Source organism: Leopardus geoffroyi, chromosome A2 (assembly GCF_018350155.1).
Source record: "Leopardus geoffroyi isolate Oge1 chromosome A2, O.geoffroyi_Oge1_pat1.0, whole genome shotgun sequence".
NCBI classification, from domain to species: Eukaryota; Metazoa; Chordata; class Mammalia; order Carnivora; family Felidae; genus Leopardus; species Leopardus geoffroyi.
This window is the reverse complement of record NC_059331.1, coordinates 29,354,078-29,374,428: the sequence shown is the minus strand read 5'-3', so window position 1 is coordinate 29,374,428 and position 20,351 is coordinate 29,354,078. Positions and strand designations below refer to the sequence as shown.

Genomic DNA, 20,351 nt, shown 5'->3' with positions numbered 1-20,351 from the left:
CATTATGAATGTACTGGTATAAGAAATTAAAATATTCTAGATATAATTCTGTAACATGTTAAAGTATTATAGATATAAATGTAAAAAAAGGAAATATCCTTCATTTTTCAATAATAACCACAATTAACTTCTGTCTATAGTCTCCAGACCTCTCAGCTCTAATCATTAATAGGACCTTATTACCCACATTATTCTAGTATCTTCTGCCTATTTCACTTTGGTGGATGCGTAGTATGAGTTTCATCATAAGAATGTAGTATAATTACCCAAGTCCCTAGTTATGATTACTTCGTCTGTTAAACACAATGTCACATTGGGGATGTTCACAAGTGTTTCTAAAACACAAATTCCTAGAAACAGAAGTGCTGGATCAAAGACTATAAATATTTAACATTTTCACACATATTGCCAGAGAACCCTCCAAAAAGGCTCCACCAACCTACCTTCAGAGTCAGTTGAAAACCCACACTCTCAGGCTTCCATTTAACCACATTTTAAATGTCCCATCAGAGCAACAATTGAAAGTGTTTATCACTGATATATATTACTTGACACGAACACAGCACTGAACAATATTTCATCTTCCTAAGAGGCTTTTCCAAGGGTCACAGGGACCCTAAGGAATTTACTGATGTCCTTTACAGCATACAATAGCATCCATGAACTTGGCAAACACTCATGAAACCATCTCCAGGGAGAAGATGCCAAGAAATTTAAATACTCAGGTGGCAAAGATTACAAGAAGGTCTAAAAAAAAAAAGAAAGAAAGAAAAGAAAAAGAAGGCATCTTTAAGATATGAGAACAGTCTCTTTCCAATAGTGGAGGGGGGGAGAGATGGAAAGAAAAAGCCAAACTTGGCCAAGTATTGAAAAATGCTCAAGGTATCTTAAGCATATGGCAACACACTTTTCTCTTTTATACATGAAGTCCTGATTAGTGTGTGACCATATGTGTTTTTTTCTCACCCTATCTATCCTTGTAATCACAGATCAAGTGTAAAAGAAAAAAGTACCTATAGGAAGAAACAGTTTGTTCTTCAATGTGTTCCCTACCTTGAGGCCCTCCTATTTCAAAACATTTAACTAAGAACTGGGAAATACCAAGATTAATTACACACAAAGGTTCTGTTCAAGCAATATAAGGTTTAAGAGAGCAGGAAATACAGACAAAACACTACACCATACCTTAATATTCAAGTCCAAATTTTTTACCTTCATACCCAGCCCATCACTCCTCTTGACTCATTTTAAATTAAATGCAATGCCATCTTCGATCATCCGGGGGATTATCCTAGACAATTTCTTTTGCATTCTCTTCCAGATACTAATGGTAATGAATTCCCATGAACTCTTTCCTTTTATCTCTCAAATCTCTGATAATACAACTTCACCATTTTTCATCCTGCCTACTTCTCCCACTGACCAATCCTTAACCCTACAACCAGTGGTCTTCTTCAAATATAAAGCCAACATACTCCATTTCCACCACGAAACCTTTAAATGCTTCCCCATCACTCTCAGATAGATGTTCTAGGTCACTGGTAGAATACTGAAAGCCTCTTCATGGTCCAATACTCTGCAATATTCCCTCAACTTCCTCCACCCTACCATATGCTCTACACTTACTGAGCTCCTTTCGTTTCCCCAGTCACTGCCAGGTCATTTCACGCCTCAAGGCCTCCTCATGTCCTGGAAAACACCTGCCTGTCTTTAACGGCTGGGATCAGGCAGCAATAATTCTGGGAGCCTCTCTGACCCCTCCCATTATAGCACAACACCTGACATACAATAAGTAATTAATAAGTGTGTTCAGTGAATAAGTATCTTCTACTTAGAATGGTACATAGAGTAATAGGGAGTTATAAAGAGAAATAAAGTGTAAAAAACAAAGAGAGGTTGGGGTGCCTGGGTGGCTCAGTCAGCTAAGCATTTGACTCTTGATTTCAGTCCAGGTCATGATCTCAGGGTTGGTGAGATCGGGCTCTGTGCTGACAGCCTGGATCCTGCTTGGGATTCTATCTCCTCCTTGCTCTCTGCCCCTCCCCTGTTCATTCTCTCCCTCTCTCTCAAAAATAAATAAGCTTTTTTTTTAATTAATTTAAGAAAAAGAAAAACAAAGGGAGACTGATAAGGGAGAGGGGGTTCAGGCTAGGCATCAAAGTGGAGGGAACATTGAGCTGGGACTTGGAACAAGAATCTCAAGACTGATTCCTCCCCAACGGTCCGGTTCCATCAGATAAGAAGCTCTCTATTGCAAACGCAATGTCTCTAGGGAAATGATTCCCTTCAGAAACGTCACAGGAGGCTTTAGGAGAAGAGCACACAATACAATATTAATATGAAACTCTGAGGTCCTAATGTGGCTTCCATTCTCCCAATCACAAGAGCAGACTTCTACAGGCAGGTATATTTTGCTTTACCCTTCATAGGCATTATTAAAAAGAGGCATGGAAATTATATTTTAGGAATTTAATTATATCTTAAGTTCACCAGGGGAGCTGATTAAAAGGATCCAATGGGGAAGCCTTTTGTAAATCACCCACTAATTTATCTGAATTTCATGGCAGGATCCCCTTAGTGAGTCCTCAAGCCCAGACTCTGACAGGAGTTCATTTATCTGTACATCCATTCACCCACTTGAAAAATATGCACCAAATAGGCACAAAATGAGATACTCGGGCACACAGCAGGGAAAAAAAAAAAAGGACTTATAATCCTCATCCTCAAGGATTCTACATTTCGCTAGGGAAATGAAACATACACCTCCATGCACCACATACTCACACGCACGTGCATTCTAAAACAAGATGTCTATATGAAGAATGTAGTGGGGTGGCATATAATTAAGAGCCAAATGGGTAATGCGTAATCCACTCCAGAGCGGGGGCCAAGAATTATAGCAGGTGCTTACATATGTTACATATAACCCTCAAAAAGCCATCCTGCAAGATATGTCCTCTTTTGGTCTCCATTGTACAGCTGAGTAAGTCACCAACCAGGACAATGAAAAGGGACCTTGGATGCCTCCTCCTATGATGTCCTGGCCACAGGTGGAATGCCTCTTAGAATAATCCTGCTTGACCACTGCTCAGCACAACACCAGACACTTCTTGCAGGCAGTTTTGGCATCACTCATCTCAATTTTGGATTCCTCTAACAATGAGAATTGTCCCCTCTTGTACTGGTTGATAGGCTCTTTCTACACAGAAGGAACATGAGGTATGGATTACCCGAAATGCAGAAAATCAAACAGGGTAAGTAAAAAAAGGGTAGGAGAAGAAACCGCAACTTACATTTTCCCAAGTCTCTAAGGGGGAAGAGAAAAAACAGATAGCTTTATAAAAATGCCTCCAATTTCCCCTTGAACTTGCTCCAGATTTGTTTCTCATTTCCCTTTCCGGCAACAATGACCTACCTAGCATTTGTTACTTTTTGTGTAATAATTACAGAAGTTCTGGGCAAATTCCAAAATTCATGAGCTGTCATCACTTCAAGTAACACAGAAAAATATCTGTGTCTTAGTCAAGTAAAACTAACAGAGAGATTATTTTAATATTTCCAGTGAGATACTCTTATTCAATCTTTGGGTTTTTTTTTCCAGTATAATTCTGAAATACATAAAGAGGTCTTTCCCCTTTGTCCCTATCTTGGAATAAGGAAAATAAACCCAAAGATAGAAAGTAATCTTGAAATTACAAAGCTATTATTAACGTTTAACAATAATAATATCTTACATTTATGTTCCACTTCGTGTCTCTTATGCATGAGACTTTCACATTGGACTCAGATATTATGACCCCCCCCCCTTTTTACAGTAGATGAAAATAAAACCCAGAGAGATAACCAATCTTCAGATGATCCCAATGGGACCAGAGCACGTATTTCCAGGCTCCTCAATAAACAGTCCTCTGTGCTAGATGTTCACAGTGGCACTGTCTGATAAGCCTACAGAAGTAAAGATTTTAGCATCTCGAATGTAATGAGGAAGTGTGCATTACCCAAAGTGATATGGACAAACGGAAATAACCTGGTTAGTCCTAATGCAAAAGTTACACTAACATTAATGAACTACTGTCGTGACAATATCCCCAGCTCGAAAACTTGCACAACTCTCCTAAAGTGAACGTGGTGGGATGCCAGCAGAGTAACTGGGTCAGCATCAGGCACCAAACCCCACTTCCACAAAGGCAGCCTACTGAGCAGGACGCAGTAACCCAGGGGCACGGGGCCCCAGAAGCGCCAACACCCAACCCTCTCCCTGATCCAGCTCCTGTAGCAAATCCTTCTCCATTCATCTCTTTCTTCCTCCCCAGTCCTTTCCACCAGACTCCCTTCTGAATGCTAACTAGACTTGCTGAGGACATTGCAGCTCAAGGGAAAATGCAAGGGAGGAAAAAAATTTTTTAAAAAGAAGACATTTTCCAAATCTCTGAACAGTTCTGTTTATGAGTCAGGCTAGTATCTGCTGAAAAACACAAGCTATCTCAATGTGAGCAGCAGTTGGTAAACCTTTTCTCTAAAGGGCCAAATAAAGATATCCTAGGTCTTTTGGTCAGTCTGTAGCACCTACTCAACCCCGCCACGTAAGGGGCCGTAGGCAATACCCAAAGGAGTGGGCATGGTTGTGTTTCAGTAAAACTTTATACACAAAAACAGCCATGGTTTGTATAGTACAGTTGAGGATAGTTTGTTTAAACCCTCATTCCCAAATCCCAAATGGAGAGTTCTTGTGAATATAACTGACAAAATTTAGCATACTCAGCTCCCAGTATAACCAAGCGATCACCCAGTGGCCCATCACAGGTACCCACTGAGAATTGCAATTAACAACATCAACAGCAGCAAAAGTAGTTAATAATCATGTCAAAAACAGCAGGAATATTAGGTACTGGATGCAAGAGACTATGTTACTTTTCACACATATCTCATTTCATCCCCAAAACAACTCTATGAGGGAAGCGTTCTTAATTATCCCCATTTCAAAAATGGAGAACCTCAATCTACAAGAAATTAAATGTCCTCCCAATGTCACAAAAATATTAGGAGACAGGGGCACCTGGGTGGCTCAGTCGGTTAAGCATCCAACTTCGGCTCAGGTCATGATCTCATGGTTCATGGGTTTGGGCCCCACGTCGGGCTCTGTACTGACAGCTCAGAGCCTGGAGCCTGCTTCGGATTTTGTGTCTCTCTCTCTCTCTCTCTGCCCCCCCCCCCCCTTGCTCATGCTCTGTCTCTGTTTCTCACTCTCTCTCAAAAATAAATAAACATTAAAAAAAAATTTTTTTTAAGTGTTAGGAGATAAAACTCCTATTTGAGCCATAGTCTACATGACTTCAAAATTCATACTCTCACACACCATACCCCCAAAGCACCAATGATATTACCTTAGGAGGAAGTAAGACAAATCTGTGAATTAGAGGCATGAAATTAAAATCTAGACCATCAAACCAACCTTTTAGAAATGGCCTGCTTCACTTTCGCTAAATTTAAAAACAATTCCCTCTACAAACAACGAGTCTTTCCCTTGGCACACCAGCTTTCGAAGCAGCATTTATACCTAGAGGTGTATATACCTGTATCTCAGAACAGACCTCTGGTCTACTGTGGTTTCAAGGCCTTGGTCTCAAGTGCCCAAAGTGACAGACAACATCCCTTCCTGATCTTTGTCTATTGGCCAAATGCTAAGAAGTGTCTCTGATGGACCCAAAGTCTTGTTGACATGAAAATCGATATTCCAGCACTTTGGAGTGAAGCAACCATGGATACCATAGAATTTTCAGGAAGAACTAAGTTAAAGCATATGGACTATATACCATCAATTGATATCTGTCTCAATCTTTTCTTCTTCTTTTACTTTTTATTTTCTCCATTTTCCCCTTAAGGAAGTAACTTCTCTGTTTCTTCCAAACCAGTCTATAGCCTTCTGGGAGATTCCTCGTATGACTGTCCTTTCCCACCCAGGGGAAAAAAAAAAAAAAACCAACTAGGAGAGGAGTTGACAAACTACAGCCTGTGGACCTTATCCAACCCTACCCAACTGGCCACCTAGTTTAATACAGCCTGTGAAGTAAGAATGGTTCTTCTATTTTTAAATGATTGAGGGGAAAAAAAATAAAAGGAAGTATAATATTTCCTGAAACATGAAAATTATACACAACTCAAATTTAAGTGCTCATAAATAAATTTTTCTGGAAACCCAGCCAGTTTATCTAGGATTACCGATGGCTGCCTCTGCACGACAGTGGAAGAGAGACCACACGTAGCCTACAAAGCCTAAGATATTTACTGTCTGGAGTTTTTACAGAAAAGAGGTGCCAAAAGCCTGCCACTGAACTACTAGCCCTTCTGCTGACAGAGGCAGTTCCCAGATCCATTCCAGAAATGCATTCCGTAAATGCAAAACGGAGACTCATTAGGTCCACTGGAGTTAAGGATGTCAACAACTGCTCCATTCCAAAGACTGCATCACATGCATCCATTCTTAACTGAGTGAGGGCAAAAGTTTTAGGTCTTTCATTTCTTCGCTGCCACTTGCAATCAGAGATGCTGATGGGATAGAACTTCCAATTTCCTGCCTAACAGCATTATTATTCTAGATTGATGAACTGTAAATAGCAGGCCACTTTACGCCTCCTCCTAACTGATATGGGAGCCACAGGGTACAAAATGATAAATTTTCTTCGCATTTCTTGGCAAGAAGCTATGTATATATGTAACTCTGGCCTTCATCGCGCAATTTCCTTCATTTATCAGAAATGGTGACAAAAAGGCTCTAATTAGATAATTCTAATCACAAGGAGTTGGGTGTGATGGAAGACTTCAGAATCGCTATCTGTTCCTTGCAAAACAAAACAGATAGGCTATTCTCCCCGTAGGGGCAGGAGATTTATCAATAGACAAAAGGATGCAAAAAGCCAATAGATAAGGTGTAATTAAAGATCAAGCCTATAAATTTTACAGTGACATAAATTTAACAAGATTTGCAGGTGGAAATTCAGGATTGAAAAGCAGAGCATCATGATGAAAATAATGCCTTGCAATTCTATATGCAATGACATTGCATAAACACAGATTTATTATTAATACTAATACCCCATGCCTTCAAGCCTTTTCCTACAAATTATTTGAATTATTCAGTGCCACTATAATTTCCAAAGTTGTCTATCTTCCTCAGCCTTTCCTCCTTAATTGGCTACAATACATTTTCCATATATTTGTAAGCATCAAAATCTCGTTTGGAACTAACAATCCACCTATCTTACTTTTGATGGTTTCTGGAAGCATCATCCAGAAATGTCTGTATATTCTTGTAGGTGTTCATTTTTTATTCCCCCCTTAGAATGTAAGAAAATTATTTGCAGTGTAACATTCAACATACTTTTAATAATGCTCTCTTGTCTCCACTGGCTTGAAGGCTAAAAGTTTAAAAGCAAAAATGAAAAGAACTGCAGAATGCCATAGAGGGCTGAAATATATTCAACTAACAAGATCTGACTTGAAAATAAAGTTGCATTTTTTTTTAGATTAAAGCACAACAGATCATTTTGATATGTGATGCTTTGTAATATTTAGCAGACATTTAGCAGCTGAAGACTAGCCTTGTATTTGCTGCTTTCTGAAATCACAGCCACTGAAAAGACAGAAAAGAAAAGGCTGTGTCTTTTGGGAAATTACATGTTTGGTACAATAACTCATTAACAAGTAAAGTTCAGAAATAAATGCAAACTGAGGGGGGGAAAGCAGGTTGAGAAAACAGGTGGGAGAGATAAATTAAGATACTTATATAACCTTGAGGAAAAACAGGCTCCGGTGTTGCAACTTGTAGTGAACTACCAAAGGTTTGAACAAACAAGTTAGGTGTGAAACTGATTGGAAGAGTACTCTCCGGTGAGTTTCACGGGGTTGGTGACTGGCCTGTGTGATCCTGGTCGGAACACATCAACTCACCGGAGTAGGCCCAGTACGGATCACCTGAAGCCTTACGCCTGCGGATCTGCGCTGAGCTGCCGTGTCTGCTCTCGTGCAGGGCCCCAACGTAGCCTTCTGTCAAGGCTGGAAGAGAGGGAGAGCACAGTAAGTTCACTGGACATAGGAAGGGTGTCCAACACACCTCGGGTGACTTCCCAGAAGCACACACCTCAGGGATAATGGAATAGAACCTCTTGACTTACAGAAACACAACTATAGGATAACCTATATTACCTATAATATAGGTTAGGATAACCTATACAACCAGATTATCAGGATTACTACGAAGAGTAGTTTACAATGAGCCTTTCCTTTCAGTCACCAAGCATGGTGCACTAAGCCACTGACATATAGTATCTTACACAGTCCGCAGAACACTACTAGACAATACATCCGGTGGTCCCAGTAATGAGACCATTCTATAGATAAGCAAACTGAACCTTACAGAAGTTAAATAACTTTAACTTGCCCAATGTCCCTCAACCAGTAGACTTGGAATCCGCGGTTTTTATTCCGGCTAGGTAGATAAGCCTAGGTCCTAGCTGCGAAAGACCTCTAAGCCTTATTTGATCTTCACAGAGCAAGTGGTCATTTGGTCTCTTTTACAACTGGAGGAATTAAGGCTCAGGGACACTAAGTAACTGGTCCCAGGTAACACAGATAAGCACGTAGCCATCGGGGAACTGAACATGAGCGTGCCTGCATCAAAGCCACGGCTTCTGCCATCCAAACACATCGCAGTCTAAGGCCTGGGAGACATCCCATGGTGAGTACACATCCTCCACATCCTTTAGACCCTAAATAGTCACCTGTTACACCTGAAGATATGAAACGCGAAACCCGCAAGGTCAACAATGCTCAGAAAAGAAACCTGTTTCATGATGTATTTTTGGAAAACTCATAATGATTCCAATCTTCTATGCCATTACAGAGAGCCTGCTACAGTGTTCAAACTCCTCCCCTCCCAACCAATTCATGAATGTAAATTTCCCTTCTTGTGAGCCCACACCCGAATGCACTGACATGTAAGAACACAAATACCACAGGTGTCCAGAATCCAAAATGAAATGGAATTACACTTCAAACAATACATTCCAGCTATCTATGTTAATATTTAAGTGCACCCAAACAAAATCAAGTGTGCTTTTAAAAAGCAGGGACAATGGTTAGGAGAACTGTAGATTCAATTTAAGATTAGGAAGGCACTAAGAAAACAGTACATGCTCCATTCTGAATTTGTCAAAGTAATGATAATGATGTCACCATGATGGCATATTAGGAAACATGTAAAGTACAGACAGTCCCCAACTTACGACAGACCGACCTACCAATTTTTCAGCTTTACTAATGGTGCAAAAACCATACGCAGTCAGTGGGAACCGAACCTCGGAGGTTGGATTTGGATCTTTTCCCCAGGCTGGCAATATGCCGGATAAGATCTTCTTGCCCTTATGCTGGGCAGCAGAGGGCACAACTACCAATCAACCCCACGATCACGAGGATCACCAGCCAACACGCCTCCAAACATCTGTACTCACACAGCCATTGTTTTTCACATTCCGTAGAGTATCCAATGAATTAAATGAAACATTCAACACAGTATTATAAGCTAGGCTTTGTGTTTGATGATTCAGCCCAACTGTGGGCTAATGTAAGCATTCTGAACATGTTTAAGGCAGGCTGGGCTAAGCTAGGGCATTCAGTAGGTTAGCTGTATAAAATACATTCTCAGTGCAAGATATTTTCCACTTACAACAAGTTTATGAGAACATAACCCCATCGAAAGTCGAGGAGATCTGTGCTTTAGGTTTGCATGTCAACTCCAAACACTGGTTTAAAAAAAAAAATGCTTGAAAAGTAAACCTGATACTGATACCATTTATGTTTGTTCGTTGGTCCTGAACAACAAAAATTAAATTTTTTGTTGATAAAGGTTTAGGTAGCCACCATGCAATCCATCCTACTATTTTGCAGATAAGCCATGCAGAGATCCAGGAAGTTGACCATTTTAAACTTCTAGAGATCAAAAATAAAATTTTCCATCTCCTACACTCCTATTTTTCCCTGCATTAAAGCACACTACATAAATAATTGTTCGGCTTATTTGTTTTCTGTGCATGTGGGAAACTTTTTTATGTATCTGTTTAATATGCTTCTTAGAGCTAGTTCACTCTAAATAATTATTCCCAAATAATCCTTCCTCTTTCTGTCAAGGCAATGAGCAAAAACACTGCCTTGAACACAGAAATGTGACCTCCATTAGGGTATGTGGTTGAGCCTGAATTTCCTTGCCTGTTAAATGAAGCTAAAAGTAGCAGCTTCATAGCATTGTTACAACACCACCACAAGATACTGTGAGCAGAGCAGCTAAGCACTGGGCACAGAGTGATTCGAAAATACCAAATAATAGAGAAAAAATTTGTTACAGAGACTCTGATTTTGTCATTATCATACCCACGCCCCGTAAGTCTACCTGTTAAGTCATGTAATGGACAGTCTATCCTGTCACCCCATCCCTGCCAGCTCCAAGGGGGCCTTGTTTGGCTTAAACCAGCCAATCATTGTAAACCATGCCCTTGGTCCCAGTGACATGTTTGGCAATGGGGACATCAGTCAATCAGAGAGATTCTTCCTTCTTCCTGGCGGGGTTAGGGCAGGATCCAGAAAGCTTCAGGAGCCTAGCTAGGGGTCAAGAAGAAGATCAGGAGAGGAGCTCAAAAATACAACCACACCAGGGGAAGCAAAATCTATAGATCAATTCTGCTGACAAAATTAAAGCCCATGACAAAGGTAATTTGAAACTGTTCCTGTGGGAAGCTTTATATTTACATGAGCAAATTACCTGCCAAAGCTCCCTTTTCTGTCCCTTGTATACAAAAGATCCCCAATTGACACTATAAAGGTGACCTTGGTGACCTTCAAATGAGTCAATTCTACACCTGATCATCAATTTCTCCATGCATAAAAGGCCATTGTTGGACTACAGCTCTAATTCTCAACTTGGATGCTTTAAAAACAAAACAAAAGCAAAACAAATAATCTATGCCCTGGAGGCTACCACTTAAGATTCAGATTCACTTGATCTGGGGTGGCACCAAGATACAGCACACAGGTACTTTTCTTAAAGTTCTCCAGGTGATTCAATTTTGAAGTCAGAGATAAAAATACAAACTTCCCTGCTGAGCTAGACCAGAGAGACCCCCTTCAACTCTGACATTCTCTCAACTCGCCCTCACAGCCTGGAACCTGACTGGCTAAGTTAACCCTGGGGAAAGGCTGGCCAGGCAAGGATGAACCGCTTACTACAGAAATAACACGGGTGTAGCATCAACCTCAGAATGTGGCTAAATCTGAACTCAACCAGAAAAGCTCACACACAAATGAGCCAGATGTAAAAGGAAAGGAGGAATGGAATCATCCTCAAGGATATGCATTTATACCTTTTACAGGAGGTGTTATCTGGAATCACAATCTCTACAGCCAATCCCCCTTTTGTCCTGAAAAGGAGGTGCTTGTCATTTTCCAGAACCTTTGAGAAGACTCGGTTGGGGAACAAAGGAGGACAAGGGCTGCCAGAACCATCTCTCATGGGTGTTGCTTTCGTGTGGGCAGCGATGTTAGCCATCCTGCAGGAAAAGCAAAGCAACAGAGCCCAGAGCTTCATCAGGTAAGCAGGTTTGGGGATCCCACACCTGCCAGCTTCCCAAGCCCACTGAACTATTAGTGCAAAAAGCAAACCTACAAAGACGTATCCAATTCAAGAAACAAGGGAGGTATAACCGTCAGAAGGTCCTCCCCTGGCACTGAAAAGTAATGGAATCCATACCCCAAAGAGCAGTTGCCTTCCCAGCCATCCATATTCAGCACACTGTGAACTAAGGGGCCTCAGCTGAGGGGCAGAGCTGTCTAAAGGGAGTTCACTTGGGACAAAAAACAAGACGTGTGTATTTGCTGGAAACAGGCCAACTGACAAGAGGTAACACAGAGGGCAGGGCTATCCCAAGGAAGGCGGGGTAACCCTGTCTTCATCACACCCCCAAAAGTACGGAGGTACAATGTGAGCTGCACATAGCAAGGTGAAGAATGGGCAAAAAACCTGCTTCTGAAGGACATGCTGTGTGGCCTAGGACGGGCTCCAAGCTCCCCAGAGATAAAGAGCTCTCAACCTACCATCCATGATGGCGTCCGGAATATGGTAGGTATTCGATCATGAGTGAGTGAATGACTACACACACACATGAACAACAAAAAGGCTGATAGTGTCTGTGTTGGGGGCGGGGGGGATAAGAGTGGGTGCGTCTATCTATGTATATGTACATGTGTGTATTCATATCAGCCACAAGCAAAACCACGACCTTCCCACTGCCTCACTTTCTAGTCGCTGCCCAATTATCACAATAGCAAACATCTAAAACATGAAGCTGGAGGGAATGTTCTGGAGTTCCTCATAAGCGACTGTTTAGGGAGGCAACTCAGAAATGAACAGGGAGGCAAAGGACTTTATCACCCCAACACCAGATTTCTTTTTAACACATAAACTATTCATTAAAGATGACTATATTTAGTTTTCCCTTTTATTCCATCCACGTCAGTAATGTGTGATTTCTTTTTCTCTAAGAACATAAGCATGTACGAATGACACTTCTATAATTTAAAACAAAAGAATTTTACTCCCCTCTTCAAATGTATTTTCATCATATAATAAGGTGTTTTTTAAAAAACAATTTTTAGAAATTATTTGAACAGCACTCAAAGATGTGAATTGAGTATACGAAGCAACATAATATATTACTGGCAAGGAGCAGAGATTTGCAAAAGAAACAATCTGAGGTTCCCAAGTAAAGATACAGACTCAGCACCCCAAATTCAATCAATTTTAATACTCTTTGTGTTCTTTACACTCAAACAGCCAACCAACAGCAGCATGGCAATGATATGGTAAGGCTATGAATCATGCTATTGATTTTCAATATCTTCTGTGCAGAAAATTAAATTATGCAAATGCATGCCTTTACGGATCCTTACCTTAATGCGAAATTACATACTTGCTTATGTCAGCAACTTAATTACACAATTAAAAATGGAGCATGCTTACGAAAATATGTATTTTCATTCTTCAGAACAGACAAGAAGTATAAATCTGCCTATGGGTATCCTGTGACTAATAAGAAGGAGGAGTCAGTGTTGTGCAAACATGTATTCTATCAAGTTCTACAGCACCAAGCCCACTATGGTTAATGGAGCTGAAGTCATCTGTCAGCAGAAAGCTCAGGAGGGCTTTTAATGCTGTGATAATGCTTCAAGGAATTGGGATCACCGTGATGGAACAAGTGTAGAAGACAAAAAGGACATCCAATAGTGCACAATGCTGCAGACTCCACCTCAAAGAGGTAGTCTCCAGTGCGACTTCAACCAACACACACACACACACACACACACACACACACACACACACACACACGGCTAACACACCTGGGCAAGAGGAATATCAAACCCGGGCAGCCTTCGAGGGTCTGAATGGTATAATAATGAAATGAGTTTAGACAGTTAATACCCAGCTACTCCCATCATCCAGGAGAATTTGAGCCTCTCAATTTTGACAGGATGAAAGTGTAGATTTCAAAACCAATAGCATTAACTAGCCAATGATGCTTACGCCTCACTCAGCAGGAGGAAGCTTTAAGTCAGGTCGGTTGCTATGCAGAGCGGGAAATGAGTGACAGGTATTTTCATCAGGGAGATTTCATAAACTCTACCCCCTCTCAGAACTTCTCCGGAGCCTACCTCATTTCCAGCCTGAAGCAAAAAAGATAAAAATGTTTCCAGACCCAAAGGCCCAATCCTTTCCTATAAAAATATCCAAAGAGTTACCTACCACTGAAGATATCAACGGAACTGTTTCCTATGTGCATGATTTAATTTCCCAGAGCCACCGGACATAGTTTATAACAATAAATGTTTGTATTCTGGGATTATAAAAGCAGATGTGTATCCCATCTGCCTTAACTATATCTTCAGGAGGATTCTATGTAATCTTGACTCTCAGCGTTTCCCAGAAATTTTGACTTGGGGGAAATAAAAAGAGTTTCAAGCTGTCTGAACTCTACTGTGTTAATTTGCAGGCAGAACATTTTTCATACAAAGAGACCAACCCCTCTAAACACTACATTAAATAACATTCCTGACATAGTGTCTTTCCTTAGGTTCTACTGTCAAAGAGAAGGGTCACTAAATCTACAGGGGAGAAAACTAAATGCAGTTATGTAATGATGGAGACCGTTTTCTTCCAATACTGCAGATGCGGGAATTGAAATCCCAGAGTACAGCCAACGTCTTGTTTTTTGACAAAGATGATACATTTACACATGCATTTGTGTCTCCGAAAATGAGTGGAAGTCTGAGACGCCCACCGAGAAAGACACACAGTCACTAGGCATTTCAGCACATCCGCAGCATTCCTTCAGATGACTGTTATCATCTGACCATACTGAGCCACCAGTGTCTACTGGATGCCAGCTCTATCATGATCTCCTACAGGGGCAGAGGCTACGTGCGGGTGAGACCAAAGATTTATGATGAGAACAGGCCAAAGTTCCACCTACAACGTGGTCACACATCTTGTACCCGAAGCAAAATAGTTTAGTGACCCTTGAGGGTATTTCCACTTAAATGTATGTCCAGTTCTAGGTCATTCCAAAGGACTCAGAAGCCTAGAAGAATCAGTCTGTTTCCATCCAAAATTGAAAACATCAGAACAAAGAAATTCTGGTTCTCTAGTGCCAGAATGAAAATTACTTAAGATGATGGATGGATGGCTCTCACATAAAGAGTCCTAGTTCTCTGCCAGAGTTACTGCCAAAAATAAGCCCACTAAAAATAAGTACAGGCACTCACATTTTCACATCCAGAATGCATATTTCCATAATGGCAGACAAGCAGTTAAGCGGGCTGTTTATATCTATTATAACAGCTCATACAACAAACAAATTAAAGATCCCTCAAGGATGGCAAAATCTCTAACAAGCATAATTTTCTCTGAATTTTAAAAAGCATTTAAGAACATTAAATCCCACACAATAGTCTAAAATGAATAAGTCTTTATCTTTTTTGTGCCTACAATGGGCAAAAGTATCAAATCATAGTTAAAATAATTAAATATTCTCATCAGCCTTTCATCTCCTTTGTGCCTGTACTCCAATTAATCGTAGTAAAATGTACCTGGTGAGTGTCCCAAATGGTAGAATCAAGAAGTACGTCCCTTTGTAACTACTGCATTACAAATGGTCCCTCCAGTTGTCTGTGATACTGAGCTCACCTCAAACACAATAGACTATATTACAGTAGATTACCCATTTTATCATATTCAAATGTACTTATTGTCCCAGCTACAAAAATATATATTTTCTTCACCATCTAAAGTGATAAAGAGACCTAATATAGAGCCATGACTTTTTCTTTCTTTTTTTTTTTAAGTAGAACAGATTACAAGGGAAAGAGGAATTGCACAGCAATGTAGTATCCTAGGGGAAAAAAGGACACAAAGTAGGTTATAAAAATGACCTTGCTACTTAAGTCACGTAGAGAAGCAAAAGACTGATCTTCTCTTTGTTATTTTACTCTCAAATAACACTGATTACAAAAGGCAGAATCTAGGGATGTCTGGATGGCTCAGTCAGTTGAGTGTCCAACATCAGCTCAGCTCATGGGTTCAAGTCCCGCGATGGGCTCTGTGCTGATGGCTGAGAGCCTGGAGCCTGCTTTGGATTCTTTATCTCCTTCTCTCTGTCCCTCCCCTGCTTACACGCGCTGTCTCTCTCTCACTGTCTCTCAAAAATAAACAGTAAAAAATTTTTTAAAAAGACATAATCTATTTTTTTTAATGTTTTTCTTTATTTTTGAGAGACAGCAAGACAGAGTGTGAGCAGGAAAAGGACAGAGAGAGGGGGGGAGACAGAATCCAAAGCAGGCTCCAGGCTCTGGGCTGCCAGCACAGAGCCCGATGTGGGGCTCAAACTCACACCGTGAGATTGTGACCTGAGCCGAAGTCGGACACTTTACTGACTGAGCCACCCAGGTGTCCCAAAGCAGAACCAATTTTTTTAACCAGACAAGACTAAAAGAGTCAAAAAAATTAGAGCCATCTCTCTACTATTGACTATATCCTAATTTAAAAACTTCAGAACTAAAAATAGATGCTTTGAACAAGTCCAAGGAGAGGTACACTTAGAGAACAGATTTATACAAAGGGTCCTTATACATTTGTGATAAAAATCTGAAAAATACCAAGGTTCACTCCTCCTTAGAACCACCCTTCTAAAACAGAACTGGACTCCTGGTTTCAAATATCTTACAGCATAAGACAGCAATAAATCAACCGCCTCTTCTGATCCACTTTAATAGTGTTTGGTTCTCAAAGAACCAAGCCTCTTGATTCTACAAGATTATCAAGAAAACGAGGGTTAGTCACGGATAGGGCTGTGGTAATGTCAATTGCCACAAATCTGAACTTCCAATTTTACAACGTGCCATCACTCTGAATCCTTAATGGTCAACAGAATTGGCAAACACAGATCAGAGATTATACCCTGTTGGCCACTATGTTGAATACAGCCACCAATCCCTCCAGATAGTTGGTTTCACCTATGGTGTGTTTGTGTTTAAGTGTTTGCCAACATGGGGAAATCCTGAGAGAACCCCGAGATCTGTATTTTTTAACACCATCTGGGCTTGGTTCCCAAATAGCAACAATATGTTTCTCTGGGCTTTGTTCCCAAATAGCAACAATACGTTTCCGTGAAGAGCAAGGAGCTCTTTCCAGAAGAACCATAACCCCACCCAATCTTCTTTTATCATTTATATTTCCTCTCTAGTCTCTAGGGCCACCTGAGTTTGCCACCTGATGCCTCACCCAATTAGAAGCTTTTCGCTAACTCCCCTATTGCCTATGTGGCAGACACTATTAAAAGCACCATCAATAAATACATAGGCTCCTTCAATTCTTCCAATAACCTTGTGGCTTACATACAATTACTCGGAAAAGGTGTAGAACGTACCCAAGAACACAAAGCCCTGAACTGGACGTTACTCTCAAACCCACAAAATTAACACTAGACTTCAATTATTCTTCATGAAATTGAATTTTACTCATCATAAAAATACCTGTGAGTTAACAGCTACTGTATACTTGTGCAAAAGTGAAAAACGGCTTTTTCTACGTGGGTCTCAGAAAACTCAAAACATACTAATTTTATTTTTCTTATTTTTTTAATGTAAGCTCTACGCCATCATGAAGCCTGAACTCATGATCCCAAGATCAAGAGTCATATGCTCTATTGGGGGGCCTGGGTGGCTCGATCAGTTAAGCGTCCGACTTCGGCTCGGGTCAGGTCATGATGTGAGTCGGAGCCCTGTATCAGGTCTGTGCGGACAGCTCAGGCCTGGAGCCTGCTTCAGATTCTGTGTCTCCCTCTCTCTCTCTGTCTCTCTCTCTCTCTCTCTCTCAAACATTAAAAAAATTTTTTTTTAAAGTCATATGTTCTAGCGACTGAGCCAGCCAGGCACCCCTAAAAACATAATAATTTTAAAAGAAAGAAGTTTTCTAGGCTATTCTTCCCACCACTATTGGCAAATGTCTAAGATAAAATCATGTTCCAATAATACTAACAGAAAAACATAGTGATTTTTCTAACACGATGTGGAGAATATCCAATTACAGTTATATAAACATTGGCCATTGTCTATAAAAAAGAAAGTCACTTCTATTCAGGCAGAAATGAAGTTACAACTTGAGTTGGGAAACAAAGTGATACAGATTACTAAGCTCTCTTCATTCATATTTTCCTTTGTTTAAAACTTGTCATCATGACTGCCTGAAAAATTTTTATCCTTGAGAAATAAAAACTAAACCTCCTAACTTGGGTCCTTTCAGTAGTTGACTCATTTATAAACACACAGTCCCTATGCAATATCAAAAAAATATCGAAGGAAATGGGTATTTTTTTATAGAACAAAAATAAATAATCAAAGAAAGCTTACTTAAATGCTACTGAGTGCCTATTTCTAAACCAAACCCTGCATAATGTGCCCAGTAACAAAAATACTAATGAAGATAATATGTAACCATGGTAGACTGTTGAAAACACATTGTAGGGGCACCTGGGTGGCTCAGTCAGTGGACCATCCGACTCTTGATTTCAGCTCAGGTGGTTATCTCATGGTTCATGGGATCGAGTCCCATGTCTGGCTCTGTGCTGACAGCATGGAGATTGCCTGGGATTCTCTCTTTCCATCCCTCCTCCATTCATATGTGTGCACATGTACACACTCTCTCTCAAAATAAATAAATAAATATGGAGAGAAAGAAAAGAAAAGAAAAGAAAAGAAAAGAAAAGAAAAGAAAAGAAAAGAAAAGAAAAGAAAAGAAAAGAAAATACACTGTAGGCATAAGCCCTAAATCCTGGGCTTGAGGATTAAATACAGAAGGCACCATCACACCCTTTTGCTGAACACACCAATCACAGTGGGGACAAACCTGACTGGCTTAGTAAACCCAGAAACCTGTAACTTCTGGAACCATGTAAAATCCTGCCAGCCAGCCACGCAGTGGCCTGTAGTTATCTATTCGCCAGAGCTTTCTGCTTCTGATCCTCAAAGTGTCTACTCCATCTTCACACCTATGATATATTTAAGCTGTTCTTAACTCCTCTGGCTAAAAAGAGAGTTTCTCAGGAGTTTGGTAAAATGTGGGCAAGTATTCATTATAGTAGGATGCTACTACATCAAGACATTCAATAATGCATGCCCCAATTGCCCTCTGGGAGTTTCCAGTCAAGTAGTGGGGCCAATCAATAAACACACAAGTTAGGGGCACTTAGGTGGCTCAGTTAAGCATCTGGCTTCAGCTCACGTCATGATCTCATGGTTCGTGAACCCGGGTCAGGCTCTGTGCTGACAGCTCAGAGCCTGGAGCCTGCTTCGGATTCTGTGTCTCCCTCTCTCTCTGCCCCTCCCTTGCTTGTGCGCTCGCTCACAGTCTCGGTCTCTTTCTCTCTCAAAAATAAGTTTTAAAAAACATTTAAAAGTTATAAGTGAAATGCATGGTAAAACAAATATGAAAATTAAATGAAACACACACAGTACAGTCATTGAGAACACAAGTAGAGAAGAAATGTACTTAGAATAGTCAAGGAAGGAGACATCATTTTAGCTGAAGACACTGGCAAGACGAGAGGATAGCGTCCAAGGTCGAGGAACAGAAAGTAGGATTTTGAGGCAGGCAAGAGCATGGGACAAGAAGGCCAACCAGGCCAAAGCTTGGGGAGCTAGTTGAGGGATAATAAGGAGGTTGAGGATAAGGAATGGCAGAATCCTACAGAACCATAAGGGGCTTTGAAATGAGCTTGGAGAGGCACCCAAGGGCTCCAAGGAGGCAAAGAGGTCTGATATATGCTTTCCCCTAACATGCCTTTATTGAAATGTAATAGTTTTTAGTATATTTACGGATCCATGCAACTGTTACCATAATCTAATTTTAGAGTATTTTTATCAATGTTTTCAAAAGGTGACTGTGCTGCGCGGGGAACAGATTGGAAGCGGGCAAGAGCAGAAAACAGCGGCTCATCAGCGGGGCCCCCAGGGTGAGGCGAGACAAATCATTCATTAATTGTGTACCTGCACCTGTGTGCAGGGGGGCGGTGCTGCTGGAGGCAACATTTAGGAGAGCAAACAGTAGCTTAATATTTACAGTTACCTGGCCAAAATCCTTCTTGACTCTTCTAGTTTTATTTTGCTAATGTCTTCTAAACCCTCCCCTTTGCCTTTTTCACCTGAATTAGGATTTGCACTAATGTGATGAAGCAACTAATTGCTTATACAGTACCTGTCAATAAAAATAGATTAACAGTTAATGAGAAGCAAACCAGATACAACTATTTGCAAACAAAATGAGAAAAAGAAGGCAAGAATACTCATTATACTGTATTTTCTCTTGGAGCTATATGCTGCACCAAATTATACCCTCAATATCACATAAGAAAAATAACTATCTGCCCACGTGATACTTGTAGAACTACAAAGCATACTATTATGGATGTCAGGAGAGACTTAGGTGGGTTTTTTTTTTTTTTTACGGACAATTTTATTACTGCTTAAACATGGACACGTGAGTGGCTTTAAACCCAATTTGACTTCTCTCTGCCTCGCCAAACAATTCTTACAAGAAACCTCTCTCTTCCACCCAGTTACGTATAAGCAATGAAGAACCTAAGTAAAAGATAATTAATCAATTAATTCATCTCTGCAAAATGACAAGGATTTTTGTTTTTAGCAACTGTCCCGGATTGTCTATCATCACGAAAATGTATTCAGGGACCAATATGCTTTGT

General features: G+C 40.5%; 1 protein-coding gene across 6 annotated transcripts in view; it reads right to left on the bottom strand.

Annotated features, from left to right (window-relative positions):
* The window catches only part of PTPRG (protein tyrosine phosphatase receptor type G), a 719,983-nt gene that overhangs the window by 531,758 nt on the left and 167,874 nt on the right, over positions 1-20,351 (bottom strand). For 4 of the 6 annotated variants that reach the window (XM_045496941.1, XM_045496940.1, XM_045496943.1 and 1 more), the window contains exon 2: positions 7,948-8,052. The exons of the other annotated variants lie outside the window; for them this stretch is intronic. In XM_045496941.1, coding sequence (XP_045352897.1) covers positions 7,948-8,052 — 105 coding nt within the window. The remainder of the gene's footprint in view (positions 1-7,947; positions 8,053-20,351) is intronic. 6 annotated transcript variants of the gene reach the window in all.